At 37.6% G+C, this 16,503-nt stretch overlaps 1 protein-coding gene across 6 annotated transcripts in view; it reads left to right on the top strand.

Annotated features, from left to right (window-relative positions):
- The window catches only part of MAP3K7 (mitogen-activated protein kinase kinase kinase 7), a 48,196-nt gene extending 38,042 nt beyond the window's left edge, over positions 1-10,154 (top strand). For 5 of the 6 annotated variants that reach the window (XM_066315147.1, XM_066315146.1, XM_066315145.1 and 2 more), the window contains 4 exons: positions 1,404-1,512; positions 4,287-4,348; positions 4,885-5,000; positions 7,098-10,154. In XM_066315147.1, the coding sequence (XP_066171244.1) occupies positions 1,404-1,512; positions 4,287-4,348; positions 4,885-5,000; positions 7,098-7,278 (468 nt within the window). In that variant the 3' untranslated portion in view covers positions 7,279-10,154. Of the gene's footprint in view, positions 1-1,403; positions 1,513-1,886; positions 1,930-3,387; positions 3,477-4,286; positions 4,349-4,884; positions 5,001-7,097 lie in introns of all 6 variants that reach the window. The other variant, XM_066315149.1, reaches the window with a different exon arrangement.
- Positions 10,155-16,503: the final 6,349 nt, after the last annotated feature.

Below are 16,503 nucleotides of genomic sequence, written 5' to 3'. Positions count from 1 at the left end.
GCCCTTCACTATCCACTATAGATACTCAACAAATCTCTTTTTGTTTAGAGGACTTTTATACTGTTACAATTGCTTTCTCTATCTTCTGATCTTTTACATCAGCAGGTTGTGTTTATTATTCATATCTGAGGATACTTAATAGCTCAGCAACTTAAACCTTACTTAATGTCAGCAAAGACTCCAACACAAAAGATTTTTTTAAAAATATCTGATGCCATCATCTTGAACATACCTATCAGATTATTTCAGTTTATTGTCTTGTTTCTAGATATGAACACAAAACACTAAATGCTTAATCAACATCACAGAAGAAAGACTGCATTTGAAATAATGGATGTTCAGTGTGTAGAATCTTGTTATTCTTTGGATTGTTAATTGGCTGGAATCCTGAATTTTAAAACTTAAAGAAGGATATTTGGAAATAAAATCATAAAGAAATACAGTTTCTATTTAATGTATATTTAAGTACTTCTTTTGAAAAATGGAGTCCTTTAATGAATCATTTCATGATAAATATACCAACTTGAAAATAGTTGTATTTTAATAGCATCTTTTCTTTTGACTTCATTTTTTTCTGAGAAACTTACTGGTGCTTACAGTCTTAAATCCTTTACTGTGTTAATTCAATGTCACTGAGGGGGTATGTGAAATAGAAACATATATATTGTAAATAACATGTAGCTTAGAATAGTAGCTTAGAATAATGAAGTCTTTATTATGTTTGTGTGCTTTGGTAAACAAAAGGATTGAAGGAGTCAAACAGTACATGAAAAAACATCCTTCAGAATTTTGGTTTAGTTCTTAATTTGCGTCATGAAGGAGAATGAGCTCATTTTCTGATTGATGTGCTTCAATTGACTGGTCCTTTTTGATTAAGCTCTTTTTTCATGTTTTCTGAAGATTAATCACATAACCTCTGAGTTAACAAAGGAACAAGAAGAAAACTGTAGATTAATACATGGTAGTCTAGTGCAGCTACTAAGCTGTATTCCTTTAATTGCCTGTAGTTCCATTCATTGATTCAACGTTGGAAACAAATTTTATTTCCTCTTTATGTTACTGAGCTGCTAGATTTCACTGAATGATGGTGTGAAAATCACTAGACATACTTAGGAGTTTCTGTAAAGATCTTGAACACATTGTTCAGTATTGCTTTTTGTTATGCTGAATAGCAAAATCGTATCAATTTCTTCTACACAGTAAAGAAGAAATGGGTATGAAATTATCTCTACAATGCATGTAAAGTTGACCAAACTAACAGGAGACCATTCAGGGTAAAAGCTTGGGAAGGGAGAGTATTTTGGAGGATTATAGGTTCAGACTTCTTCAATTTTTTTCTTATAAATGAACTTCTCAAAAAATCATCTGTTAACTTGTCATTTTGTTTTATTTTGTCATTTCAGGAGAGTAGAAACAGCAGTAGATCATCTAGTCCTAGCGTGAGAATGATCACTACCTCGGGACCAACCTCTGAAAAGCCAACACGTAATCCATGGACACCAGATGATGCAGGTAAACCTTTGTTTAGTATATAATTTTTTTGCCTGTAAAAAAATAAAATTATTTATTTGATTGTGGTATGAGGTGTGTGCTCAGACATTAATAAAAGTAAGAAATTAAGATCATGATTAAGTTCTGCTTGAATCCAATCATTACATTACTGCCTTGTTTTTTACGGATGCTTTAAGAATACTTTTTTATAGATTGTTAAGTTACATGAACTTGTAAGTATTTTGCTTGTAAGAAGGTACTGTAAATTGCAGTGATAGTTGTATTTAATGAGGATCTTGTTAGTGGTTTTTTTTACTGTAGTGTGGTTTGGGGAATTAGGGGAATAGACATCTTGGAATATTTTAGTCTTGTCCGTTTGTATTTTGAATACACAGTTAAAAATTTCATTGCTCTGCCATCTGGAATTGAATGTTATGTAGATGAGTATCAGCTGGAGTAGGTTACTTCTGTTTACCATCTCTGTTGTAATTTTGCTTATGCAGAATGTAAATGTGCACACAAAATTGCTGGTTTTAAGTGCACTAACACGTGTCTGTAGAAACATAGTAAGTACTTTTACTGCAGTATTACTGTTCTTTTGTTATGAAATAGGATTAAGAATGAAGATAATTGAATAGTTCAATTTGATTTTAAAAGTCATAATGCATTCTGTTACGAAAAGAACCAGTTCTGGACTGCAGGAAAAAAATGGATCCCCAGAAATTCCGTTTTAGAATATAAATAAAAATTACATTTTTGTTACCAAAATGTACATGTTCAAACTTAAACTTAGTCTAAAGATGCTACCTCACAGTACCTCAGATTCTGTAATCTTTTTCTTGTGATCCCTTCATCTGGATGATCAGACTCTTTTCCTGTAACCAACTGCAAAATGGAAACCCATGTGGTGACTGACTCCTGCACAAGCATATGTATATATACATATGCTTTTTACCAAACACACTTTCATTTTGCTAAATATAAGGTGATTATGTAAGATGTGCTTTTTTTTTTCCCCTTGTTAGTGGCAGGACAACACACTTCTTGTGTTTTGCTTCTCTGTTTTCCTCTTTCTGTCCTTTGTTGCTTTGCCTGACCACAGTCAGTGCCTTGTCACTCAACTTCCCCAAGCCCTTGCCCGCTGCTGCAGCCCACTCTGGGCCCTCTTGTGCAGCATGGTCTCCGAGTTGCTTTAGGCAATGAGAACATTAACAGGAATTGCTGCCTTGTATTGGAAGCAAGCTCTTACCAAGTGAAGGGTTCATTGGGAACTGAAAGCTGCAAATTGTAAACCAGTGAACCAAAAGTTTGTGCCAAGTTTTTGATCTTAAATGCAGCACAGCACTGGAGCTGAAAGTCAATTATGTCTTCTGGCCCATTCATTCACCTTATACTCAGGTAAATACAGAATGTGCCATATGTATTTTTTTTCCTTGCTACATTTATGTAGGCTATGCACAAAGAATTGTTCAGATTTCTGAAGAGAGAAATAATTTTCGTTTTCTGTTAAAGATGCTACATTTTTCATTTAATGAAGCAAAGTGATAAAACAAGGATGCAGCCAAATCTGGTCAATCAAGGAAAACTTGCAGTTCTGTGCTGCAGTGCTGAAACACTCGGGAATGTCACCTGAAACACTTACATATGCTGATGTATTTTTGAAGCATTGAAATGATTCCTTCATTTTCACAGTGTCCATATATGGCAGTGGTCTAATGTAGGGAAGGACTTCTCATGTTGATTGCATTTAAAATACCATGGTGATAAAGTCTCTGGTTTTAGGGTTGTTTTCTTTTTCTTTTTCCTTTTTGTTTTTACCACCTTCCAGTTTCCTTACAAGCATACACTTAACCACTTTTTCTCCATTCCCACCCTCTTATTTCTGTTTCCTTTTGAAGCTGCTCTTGGAAATAGCATAGTCTTTGAGGGCAACACCTTAGTTTCTCTACCACGACTACTCTGTGGCAGGTGCTTTTGGGGTATGGGTAAGCAGCCCCTTTTTTTTCCCACCTACCCTCCTCCATATAACCCTCCAGTAGCAATTATGCGGCTGTAAAATCAGTAGTTTCTCCATGTGTCTTTACTCCCGTGTCTCTTAAAGCTTAACAGTAACCTTGTGATCCCGAGATTGTGAGCTACTGAAAGATAAGAATGCAGAAACGTATTACATCTGGAGTGAAAGCTCCAGAGAAATCCAGGGTAACTGCAGAATAAGAAGAGAGCAGCCATGCCCAGGAGACAGACTGGTTGTTGGGTTCCTTGCTACCCACAAAGTGTCTGTACAGAGCAGAGAAGATTCCCTAGAGCATGTTATGAGGAAGATACTTAGAGACCTCACTGGGAGCAGGTTTCAAAACTGAGCAGGAGGTTGTGCTTATTTTATTTTGGCACAGCTGATTTGCACAGCTTCTAATTTTAAAGTCATTAGATGCATGGGCTGGCTGGCTGATCCTTCATAAACAAGAATGAAATGGCAAATCTTTATAAACAGAAATTATCACAAACTGTACAAAAATAGTATTTTTAAAATCTGTATGCTGTTACATGGCTTCTAGAAATGTAGGTTGATAACCATTGGTTTTTTTTCTTGATAAGATAGACCATACTTTTGATGTTCTTAACTATCAGAAAAACAAAATGATTCATCTGCCTTGGGATTGGAACGCTGCTATTTCCATCTGCTTATCCACATTCAGATTGTGTATTGTGAAATTACTTAGACTTTTTGTTTTTGTCCTGTAAGAATAGAATCAACTCTTCTTAAGTACATTAACATTTTCTTGGTATTGTTACAGAGACCAATGGGTCAGATAACTCCATCCCAATGGCATATCTCACATTAGATCATCAGTTACAGGTAATAAATACAGTTTATTAGATTCTCAAGTTTGCATTTCATTCTAACATGTGACTTTGGGGCTGCAAAATATAGTGCCACATATTTACCTGGGTTTATGTTCTGTCTAATTTTTGACCAAGGCTAAAAAAATATATTATGTAATCTGAGATTGGTTGACTCAGGTTTGATCAAGCTATTAAAAACAAGCCCTGGGAAACATGATCCCTAAAACCAAATGTAAGCTGAGTTTGACTCTCAAAATAAGACATTATTTGCTTGAACGTTACTGAATCAAATTGTTGTATACACCTTATTTTTGTATATGGGATTAAACATTGCTTTGCTTTTTGTGGCAAGTGTCAGATTAAAAACTCCAGATTTGAGTAAACTTTGACATCGGTGCAGTAATATTTTCCAGGGCATGGTTTAACACTTATTTTTAAAGGCTTACTGGTTTTTAAAAGACTGTTATAAATACACTGCAGAGACATTCTAACACAGTATTTACTAAGATATCAGCTCATTAGTCTTTAACATGTCTGATTTATTTTCAGCCTCTAGCACCATGCCCAAACTCCAAAGAATCTATGGCTGTGTTTGAACAGCACTGCAAAATGGCACAAGAATATATGAAAGTTCAGACAGAAATCGCATTGCTGTTGCAGAGGAAGTAAGTGAAATGTGTTTAACCTTTTCTGTTCTTCTGTTTTTTTCCTATACACAAAGTCTGTGTATATTAAAAAAATGTATCATAAAAAGTAAATAATAGTAACTGTGACTATTATTTCTAGCTTTATGAAGTCACATTTCATAGGGCATAATTATTTTCCAACCTAAACCAGGACGCTTAATCTCAGAAATACAGAGCTGCTTAGTACAGATGAAATGTTTAGAGCAGTTAATTGAAAGTTCTAATCAATATTAAGACTGTTCTTCTGGACAAGTGCTACATAAGATCATGGCAAATCTCTGTATGTAACGGACTGATGATGTTTATTTGTATCGTCTCAAATGAAATGACTGAACTGTTAAAGAACCTTAGAATTTAATTTGCTACACTATCCATTAAAATATTTTCAGTTGTAATTTATAAATAATTGTTTAGGTACCAGATTCTAGAATTTTGGGTAATATGTCAATGTTACTAATTTTGCAGTTAATTTTAATCGTATATCTGACTTTTGTCAAGCACTGCATTTACAGCAATTTTATCAGCATTCATCTTATATTTTTTCTGCCATGGGTTTAAGACCTCATGCTTAAAAGCTGTTAAGTACCTTCTTCTTGTGCGCTGGAAATAAACTCTTTCCTCTTGCATTGCTTACACATATAAGTAAAGCAGCTGCACATATTGTATTAGGTCAAATACCATTGCTGATTCAGAATTTGAAAAACAAGTTCTGTTGTGTTCTCTGTCTTGATGCTGGGGCCCAGTTCGGAGAGGTCATAGTCGCACACTTGGCCAAATAATCAGCTTGTGACCCACCAGTGTCTGAGCCATCGCAGGAAAGCAGCAGTTAACAGGGAGCTTGGCTTGGTGTTTGTGGATTAGCTAATGAACAAAATGGGTGTGTAAACCTTTTGTACAATAGAAATAGCATACAGAAAGAGGGGAGAAATGTTAGTGTACGATTGAATACAGGCTTAGTATTCTGTGAACAATTTGGTTTTTTCACATGTAACTATGTGAAAAAGATAACACATGTAACTAAGATTGGATGGGGAGATAATGATGCTAGACTTAATATCTTAATTTTGGTTCTATTTATCTTGCACCAATCATCAGTAAATTATTTAAAATATATTTGTTTCAAAACAGGTAGTTCTCTACTTTTAGATTCCTACTGTTTTGGTGGGTGTTTTTTTATTCTAGGAAGTTTGTGTTTACATTACTTCAAAACTGCTTTTTCTTAGTCAGAATGTTATTGTCCATAGGCTTTTAAACATAAAAAAAAAGATGTGATGGATGCATTTAATGCCGGTTAAGGTAGTTGTTAGTTCAACCCTCATAAAATTACTGAATTTTCTTTAACTGTAATTAAAAAACATATGGCAGCAATTAATTGACATGAACTTTCTCCTTTGCTGTTCTGTTGCAAGAGTATTGCTGTCAGCTTGCTTTCTTGTCACCTCATAACAAAATAGTAAAACAAACTGCCACATCAGTTTTACAGAAAAAATTATAACAAGATTATCAGTGTGTTTGATAAAATCGTTGCTAAAAACACATGATGAACACTTACAGCATAAGTAATGTGAAATGCCAGGTACAGAAGTAATTTCTTTGATTCTATTTTTCCATTGCTTTAATAAGTTCAAGTTCAGGTAGAAAATAGCACTTCACTAAAAAGTTACAAAAATTACTGCAATTTTGTATTTTAAGTTTCCTTTTAGAGATTTAGAATGTGCATATAGATACCAAAAATTTGAGTTGACTATATTCATGAAATTTTGTGTTGCTCCTTAGGTATTTTACTGTGACCTGTAAAACTACATCTGAAAGACATTATCTAAAGGACAGTTTTAGAGACTGAGGCTCAGTCTCTCAGCTATTTTAAAGTTTAAATGTGGATTTGATTTGGAAGGGAATTTTTCCCCAGACTACATTAAAGAATAACATTCTTTTGTCAACTTCTTTTGCACAAAATATCACCAGCTGTGAGTTTAGATCAATAATCAAATACTGATTTGAAACATATGAAATCATCTACACAGAAATGGAAATAGAATATAAATGACATTGACTTTTTTTTTTTTTTTATTTCAGACAAGAACTAATAGCAGAACTGGACCAGGATGAAAAAGACCAGCAAAACACATCCCGCCTAGTACAAGAACATAAAAAGCTGTTAGATGAAAACAAAAGTCTCTCAACATACTATCAGCAATGCAAAAAACAATTAGAGGTCATCAGAAATCAGCAACAGAAGCGGCCAGGCACATCATGATTTCCTGGGACCTTTCAAATGAAAAATATGCACAGAAAAGACTGATTTTTTTTATTGTTATTACTATCCCTTATTATGACAGCTCATGAGTGTTAGCTTCTTGGTGTGATCTGTACTTGTCTGCTACACTTAACATCATTTAATTTTCTTTTTCCTAGGTGAAATCCAGTTCAACAGGTTGATTGAATAGGGTGAAAAAACAGTAACTTGAATTAACCGATAGCCCTCAATTTAAAGCAAGAAGAGTGGCTGTTTGCATGCTCCTTGTGTGAAGGCTAGCCTAACAAGTGTTGAGGAGGCTGCTAAATTGTGAGAACTTATTTTTAGTTTTTGGTGTTAACCTCAGTAAGAGCAAAAAAAAAAAACTTTCCTGTTTAAGAATGATTTTGTTCCAGTGTCTCATCTCAAACTATTATTATGATGATTATTTTCATAATAAACTGAAACATGCACCAAGCTGCAGAGGTGATGTTGGCTGACCAGAGTTATTCATGATGCATTAGTGATGCCTTTTACCTGTAGACAATAGTGTATTTTTTCCACATGCAAAATGGTAGGCAAACTGATGCTGGCATTCTTGGTTCAGTGCTTGATAGCCCTGCATTTTGACTAATATATTTCTTGTAATCTTGCATTCATAAAATATTTGAAGTAAAAGGCTGTATTTTGTTTACTTTCTTGGGGTGAATGACTTGCAGTTTCATTTAAATCGTGGCCAAAAGTTAGGGAGGTAATCAATCACTGGACAGAGTTGGTTACTTGTATAAAAGGGATATAATGAAAAATATGTAAAAGCGTGGTTTAAACCTTTGGATCTTTTGTCTCTGTAGAATCTTTGGAAGAGAATTCAGAAAGAATATTAATATAGACCTTGAAATACTTGCTCCCTTTATGCTTTTGCTCCCTTATTGATTTTGTTTTAGGAGCTTTTTTCTTAAAACTTACTGGTGAAAAGCATTTACTATAAATGTAAATAAATTTGTTTTAGATAGGGAGAGAAGAGTTTTGGGAAATTACTTTATTTTAAATAACAAATTATGAAATGGAGTTGAATATGCAAATAGTGGAAACTATTAAGAAAATGAGGGAAATAGCTTAGATCTCTATCAGGAATCTCAGTTATTCCATTCATTTGAGCATAGCTTAAAGGAAGTTCATCACAGAATGCCTGCTGCCTTTGTGACTGAAGAATTGCATTAAATGAACTTGAGTGGAATATGTGATGCTCAGTTTTGCTATTTACCATTATTACATAGGAGAAAATAATTACTTGTTTACATTGCAGATTGATTATTTGTATTATAAATTAACTTTTAACTGATACAAAAATGAGGCACTCCTGTATAAAATGATAATTTACTCCTTACATAAATACATAAGTTCTTGATGTTCTCAGTTACAGGCAGGGTTTTAATAACACTTGTTTGCAAAATTAAAATAGGAAATTGAAGTTTAGCTGCTGAGCCCTATAAATAAAAGATAAGTAATCTGAATTTTGAAATACACTTATTTCAAATGAATGGTTACTAATACCATGAACAGAACTTGGAAAAACCTGACACTATTTTCGCTTTTTCTTCCTACCTACTTGATAAAAACCATTAATACTCTTGTGCTTATCTATGAACAGCAAAGGAGACAACTTACTGAACATCCTGTCTTGAACATAAATCTATTGTTGGCAAACCTTTGGGAGTTAGGAACCTTTCCCTCATTTTATTTAAATAAAGCAAGGGTTCTCATTTCCAAAACCTTAAGAGATAATTTGATTAGTTAGCTGAAACTGATATTGGGATCAACTTAAGGGCACACATATTTATAGCAAAATGTAATTGGGGGAGAAAATAACTGTAGTATTAGGAATAGCACAAGTTATCCAAAGCATTGCTGTTCACATACATCTGTCCGTCTACCAAAATGGAGACACTCGGTGATCAGCAGCTTACCTAACATATGCTGAAGCATTAAGTGGAGCAGGATAAATACTGATGTTCAGCTTCAGAGGCATTGATAGTTACATACACAAAATCATTTCACAGGACAGTTTTTAGATTTTGCTGTGTAGTAAAGAGATATGCTTAAGGTAAATCAGTGTTGTATGTGAAAAGTCACTTTATGGCAAGGTTTGAGTAATGAAAGTGAATGCAGTGATAAATTAATGGTACATAATACAAAAGTAATTTCTAGCAGTTGCTTATCATTTTTCACAGTTTACATTAAAAAGGATCTCAGATTATAAAATAAGTTCTGTGCTACCATGCACTGTTTGCTTCCATCAATAGTTTTGTTTTGTCACCCTTTTAATTCTCAAAGGGAACTTAGAGTTTGACTTTTTGCCTTCAAATTGTCTTTTTCTTAATTTTACCAAAAATTAAAAAAATACTTGCCCAGATTTCTCACTGAGGTTTTCCACATGAAAAGAAATTGTTTATCATAAAAAAGACTTACAAGGGTAAAACACAGCAGTTTGGGCTAAGAAAAGTTGAACAGCTTAACTTTCAGTGACCTTTATTGTTTTCATAAGGCTCTTGTTTAAAGTTGTTTCCAAATGTACTTTTATTTTTCTGTTAAACTATTTGGACTGTTTAGGAACTTTCTTCATGTACTCTTCTGTTCAGTTAAAGCTTTTCCTCTAATAATGGAGATGAAACATCTAGTTTTGGCTGGGCACTGCCTTCTCAGAAAAGGTAACAGGCTCTGCTTTTTGTTACAGTCTGTGTTCTGTAAGATATTGTGTAGTTGAAGTATGCTTCTGTATACTATGCAGTTCTTCCAAAAATGCTTTTTTAGGCTTTTTGGTTTGTTATTTTTTCTGATGAGGAGTTGAAGATTGTAATTCAAAACTTGTACATAAAATGGTGAATGATTTCATATGATTCAGGAATGAGCAGTGTGGCTTTCTGTTACAGGGTTTTACTGCTTTGTCAGGAGTCTAATTAATAAAAGCTGAGAGACTTCCATAAACATGCAGTAATGCCCCAGCACTTGCCAGAGCATCCGTGGTCTCTCATGGAATCCCACACTGGGTGGAAGATAATCGTCATGCAGTTGTTCCCACTGCCAAAAAAAATTCATCTGCTATGAGCTTGTCCCTTCCTGTGTGCAGAACTAGGGTGTAGGATGAATAGTCTTACTCATAACTGAGTATAAAGATATTTTAAGAATGCCACATCTTCCTTGTAAATCTTCTGCAAAGACGTAAGTGCTTGTCTTCTGTTGTTAAGTTCAGAAAAATTCCATTCCCTGGAACTCGTCCCTTGTTCATACTAGATTTTACAGCTTGAGAGGTTCTGTTGCCATACCAGAGAGAGAAATGACCCCCATAAGTGTCTCATTGCCTGTGAAGAACAAAAAATTGTGTTTCAGATCAGTTCTGAAGTGTTCTGAACAACTTGACGCCTTTCAGATGCCCTGCTGTAACCTGCCGGGAAAGTTTTGGGAAAACAAGGGTAAAGAAAAAAGGCCAACCCCTCAGAATACAGATCTGCCTGGTGAACTGGTTGATGAGGAGGATCTTAGGAAAGTAAACCTGTGTAGATGTGTTTGCACATGTAAACACAATGTTACGTAGTCACTTGTTCGTACCTACCTGAAAGGAGGGTGCAGCCAGATGGGGGTCAGCCTCTGCTCACAGGCAACCAGCAACAGGACAGGAGACACAGTCTTAAGACATGCCAGGGGAGATTTAGGTTGGACATTAGGAGGAATTTTTTCACAGGAGTGATGAGACATTGGAATGGGCTGCCCAGGGAGGTGGTGGAGTCACTGTCCCTGAAGATGCCTAAGGAAGGACTGAAGGTGGCACTTGGTGCTGTGGTCTGCTTGACATGGTGGTGTTCAGTCACAGGTTGGACTTGATCTCAGAGGTCTTTGCCAACCTCACCGATTCTGATTCTGTACAGAGGTGTATATATCAAATCAGAATTAATAGATGGGATTTTTTTTTCCAACATCAGAGCTTTCTTTAGTTTTTATTGACTTGAGTAATGTCACTAGATGGATGATATTCTATGCCTGTGAAGACCATGTTCTCTAGAGGCAGATAAATAGAGGTGTGAGAGTGCATCAGTCATTTTCTGTACCCCTGTAGCAGTTTCCTGCTTCTTGCAGGGACAATTCGCATCTCCCACTGAACTTGGGTAGGTTTGCTACAAATGTTTTAATTTCGAACCTACATCTCTCTAGTCATGCAGCAGAACTTAATGAAAGAGCAAAACCAAATTTAGACTAAGTAGTTCTGACTTTTAACTATTAATAAAATACTGTCTTAAAATACTTAGAGCACTGCTAATCCCAGGGCTTTAGCCTAAACAAGCATTAATGAAGAGACTTTTGTTCATAGCTGTGTGCTTTACACTAAGTAGCTAAAAATTTGAGATACTCCAACAGGCTTGTGTCTGCGTAATTCCACGTAGTTTGTCAGTACTCCTAACTTGAATGTACGCGGCCGTCCACTTAGGACCATTTCTTTTTACAAATGAATGGAGAGGAGCACATCACAGAATCACAGAATCATTAACATTGGAAGAGAGTTGGTGGACAACAAGTTGTCTGTGAGCCAGCAATGTCCTTGTCGCCAAGAAGGCACATGATGTCGTGGGATGCATTAGAAAAAAACATTACAGATTTAGGGAAGTGATTCTTCCTCTGTACTCCGTCCTGGTGAAGTGCTGTGTCCAGTCTGGGCTCCTAGTACAAAAGAAACATGGACCAGTCCCAGTGGAGGGCAATGAAGATGATGGGACCAAAGATGAAGAGGGAAGACTAAAGTAGGTGGGCCTATTTGGCCTGTAGAAGAGGTGACAAAGAATGGATCTCATCAATGTCTGTGAGTATCTGAAGGGAGGTGACAAGAGCATGGAGCCAGGCTCCTAGTGGTGCCAAGCAATAGGACAACAGCCAGTGGGCAGAAACTGATGCACAGGATGTTCCACCTGAACACGAGGAAGAACTTTAATGTGCGGGTGACTGAACTGGCACATATTGCCCAGAGAAAGTGTAAGAGTCTCCTTCACTGGAGATATTCAAAAGGTGCTTGAGTACAATCATGAGTAGCATGGTCTAGGAGACCTTTGGAGGCTGGACTGGGTGACCCACTATCATCCAACCTTACCCATTCTGTGAATCCCTTAATGCTGGTGTGCAGCCTGGTGGAAATGCATTGGTCTTTCGCTTTGCCGGGTCATGCTTTTCCCTCTCACTGATACTGAACAGGAAAAGCAATGGAGCAACTGCACACAGTTGCTGTGGTCATTAGGCAGAGGACCAAGGGGTGAGACTTGCATTCATATAACATGGTATGAACATTCATATATCATATAAGTATAGGCTTAGCATGTGCTGTGGAACAGAATCTTGGTTTATACCAGAAAATTAGAAAAAAATTCCTATCTACAGGCAGCTTGAAGATTATATAATCTTTACATTTTCTCTATTCAGAGGATGGTGAGGCACTGGAGGAGATTGCCCAGAGAAGTTGTGTATGCCCCGTTCGTGGCAGTGTTCAAGGCCAAGCAGGATGGAGTCTGAGCAACCTGGTTAATAGGTGTCCCTGCCCATGGCAAGAGGGTTGCAATTTGATTATCTTTAAATCCCCTTCCAACCCAAACCATTCTGTGATGAGGTGGATATGTGAATAAATCTGTCTGGCTCTGTTCCCCTTCTTTTCCATTAGAAGTAGCAGTGTGGACCTCCCAAATCTTACCACCTTTGAGTCATGTGCCAAGCTACATTGATTGACCTGGTAGCTCCTGCAGTATGGAAAGAGGGGTGGCCAAAAAAGGTGCTTAAGGAGAACACTTCATGCAGCTTTGCTGCTCTATCTATACAGTAGATGCTTTAAACTACTCAGACTCCCTTCCAAAAACAGGCAGTTACACAGATTAGGCTAAAAGAGGGAATAAATCATCCTATCATTTGGGGATATCCATATTTGCAAAGCCACAACTGTGGAAGTATTCCTGTGCGTATTTTTGTTCCCCAAGGTCCCAGAGAAGCCTGCCTGTGCCTGTCACTGGAGTTCTTCCTGAACAGATGTCTCAAAAAAATTAAACCTGGTACATGGCGAATTAGATTTTTACTCAAGTTTCTTATATCACCTTCATCAATAGCAAATTCCTGGCACAGCCAGGAATTGTTCACGAGGTAGAGGTGTAAATAATTTATCTTATCCTCTGCAGACTGCCTGGGGCCTGCAGGGCTTCCAGGAACAAACTGCTGTCGGGAGAGTGATCAGATGGGACTTCAGAAGAAATAGGAGCGCCAGGAGCCCCTTTGGTCAGTGCTGCTGTGCTTTGCACCAGAGCACAGTGCCATGGCTGAGGTTACAGGGCTGCTGGTGAGAGCAGGGCTGCTGCTTTTCACCAGCAACATTTAGCTACCCCTCTGGGTGTCCTTGGGCGCTGGCAGACACCAAAACCTGAAGTGTGAGATTAAGGGTGATAGCTGTATGCTTATCGAAGTTACCTTGGTTACAAAGAGATGGCTGAGGAGGGGTTTTGTTTATTTGTTCTGGGGCAGAAAAAGATTGAGGTGAGGATCACTGACAGTGCTATACCCCACATCTCTAGAGCAGGGAAGTACACCTGTAGCTTTGGCACAAGTCCTTCCTTGTACTACCAAAAGAACCATGTGGTGAAACAAGTGATGAAGGCTTTCATGGTTGCTTCCCTGAGTGCTCTGAGTTCTCAGACCTGAAAGAAAGAAGAGGAAAAAAAGGGAAAAGCCTTAACAACACAGCTGGGTAGCTGAATGTGGCTGGTTTATTGATAATTTTGCGTGATCCCCCCAAATGGTGCTAGAAGCCGAACTGAGGTTTCAATCTCAGTTGCTTTAATTCAGTGGTTTTAGGACCATGTAATCTGCACCTCCTGGATAAACCTCAGCCTTCACCTGGCCTTCACAGCTGCATTTGCCCCTCTGTAAAGCAGAAATTTTTATCTAAATATTCCTGGAGCAGGACCTCAGGTAAAGAACTTGATATCTATTTAATAAAATCCTGTTGTGGTAAATCACAAAAGGTGCAAAAAGTGATGAAAATTAAAAATCTATCTTGGTTTTAATAATCTGAAAACTCAGATTTTGGTGATTTTTCTTCCTTCCCTGGTGCCCAGTCCCAGGGTGAGAAAAGATGCAAATGTAACCAATTGCACACTGGTTATTTTGTATTCTATCTAGCTCCTACAAGTTTAGTCTCTGTCAGTGAGGGGTCTGGAGCACAAGTCCTGTGAGGAGTAGCTGAGGGAGCTGCAGGTGCTTAGCCTGGAGAAAAGGAGTCTCAAGGGGAACCTTATTGCTCTCTACAGCTCCCTGAAAAGGAGGGTGTAGCTATGTGGGGTTCAGCCTCTTCTCACGAGTAACAAGAGGAAATGCCCTCAAGTTTATCCAGGGAGGTTTAGATTGGAAATTTCTTCACCAAAAGGGTTGTCAAGCACTGAACAGGCTTCCCAGAAAAGTGGCTGGGTCTCCATCCCTGGAGGTATTTAAAAGCTGTGTTAGATGTGCCACTTAGGGACATGGTTTAATGTTGGACTGGGTTAATGTGCTGGGCTAATGGTTGGTCTTGATCTTTGAGGTCTTTTCCAATTTAAATGATTCTGTGATTCTGTGATTCTGTGATGCTAAAGAAAGTAATAAAATATAATTTTAAAAATTATTGTTCTAATGAGGTTTAGCCCGTACTTGATTTATTTAGGTGCAGATTTCACAACAAGTGAGTGGTTTTTAGAATATCTTTATCATGTAGAACACCAGTCTCATGGCAGGTGTTGTTGATGTTGGAAGTTTTTAACCAGCACTGTGCCTTCCCTGGACCGAACAGTTGCTTCTAGTCTGGATATTGAAAATTACTGGGGGAAAGCAGAGCTTTGGGATCACAGAGAGTAAACCTAGTTAGTCCATTTCTGAAATCAAACAAAACGCTGAAATCTCAAAAATTTACAAGAAAAATGGAAGAAAATTACAATGAATATGAATTTTCAGTCACTTTGGCATGTTAATCCAGATGCCTAAAACTGGATGACAAGGAAGTAAATCATGTATTACCCTCACACCTATGCAGAAAGATGGTGTTCTGAAAAATTTGCTTTTGTCCTGCTCTGTCAATTGATCTGAGATATTGTTACTCTCCCAGAGAACCCAAGACCCTTTCACTGTCAGAGAGGGATGGTGCCGTCTCTACTCAGTATGTGGCTAGTCTTCCCACACCAACCATTTTCCCAGAGCTCAGCCTTGGAGCAGGTATCTGGAGGGCTGGTAGAAGTATTCACAAAGACACTTCCCACTTGCTTCACAGGCAAGGCAGACACACATTCCTCCCCGGTAAATCAAGCTGTGAGCCTAATTCAGGGTCCTGAGATGCATGGTGCAGAAAATTGGTCTCTCTGCCTTACAAGTGAGGCGACACAGGTGGATACAGGAAAGGTTACTCTCAGATGCCTTTAGCATTTGTGAATACCTCAAGAAATCCCCAGTCATCAGCACCTGCCAGTGAGAAAAATCAGAGATAAGACCTACACTCATTTTGACCCATCTGTTTTGTTTCTGGTGCTGAACATTATTTTGGACTTTAAAACCTTTTAATGGCTAAACATATAATTTACCAACACTTCTCATAGTATGAGTGCATAGCATAACTTGCCCTGTTATTTGGACCATGGCTAATGTTTGATGTATAATAGCCATTTATATCTAACTACCCCTAGAATTAGTATTATCAAGAGCAGCAAGGTCATGCATACCCTTTGTGTGTCCACTGGCAGGCTGGACCTGTGACACAAGGAGAAGTCTGAGTCACCAGAACCCCTCACCTCAAAGAGCAGCAGGGCTGTTAACTCGTGGCAGTGATTTTGAAAGGTTTATGCCTGCAAGCCCAGCTAACCTTGCTAATTCACTCTGTGGTTGCCATTCAGCACACAAATTAATGGCGTGAGTCATTGTCAACTCCTACTAAATAAACCAGTGAGCTAGACATGAAAGGCTCTGTATCCAAGTTGTTTTCATTAATTGCACTGTGGGGCAAGGGTAGACTTAATTTCAAGGACGGAATATTAACCTCAATTCCTTTTCCTTAATTGAGTGTGGAGAAACAAGAGGCGTAAGCAAGGGAAACAGAGAACAAGGAAATGGGTCGTTAGCACTGTCATCTGGTCTCTGGGCAGCAGTGCCTTGTAAAAAATGTCATTGCAGCAACCAGGAGCAAAAGCTTGTTTGGCAATGCAGAGAGCA

This window comes from Sylvia atricapilla, chromosome 3 (genome assembly GCF_009819655.1).
Source record: "Sylvia atricapilla isolate bSylAtr1 chromosome 3, bSylAtr1.pri, whole genome shotgun sequence".
In the NCBI taxonomy this organism is placed as follows: domain Eukaryota; kingdom Metazoa; phylum Chordata; class Aves; order Passeriformes; family Sylviidae; genus Sylvia; species Sylvia atricapilla.
Note: the sequence above shows the minus strand (reverse complement) of the source record. Positions and strands in the feature narration are given on the sequence as shown.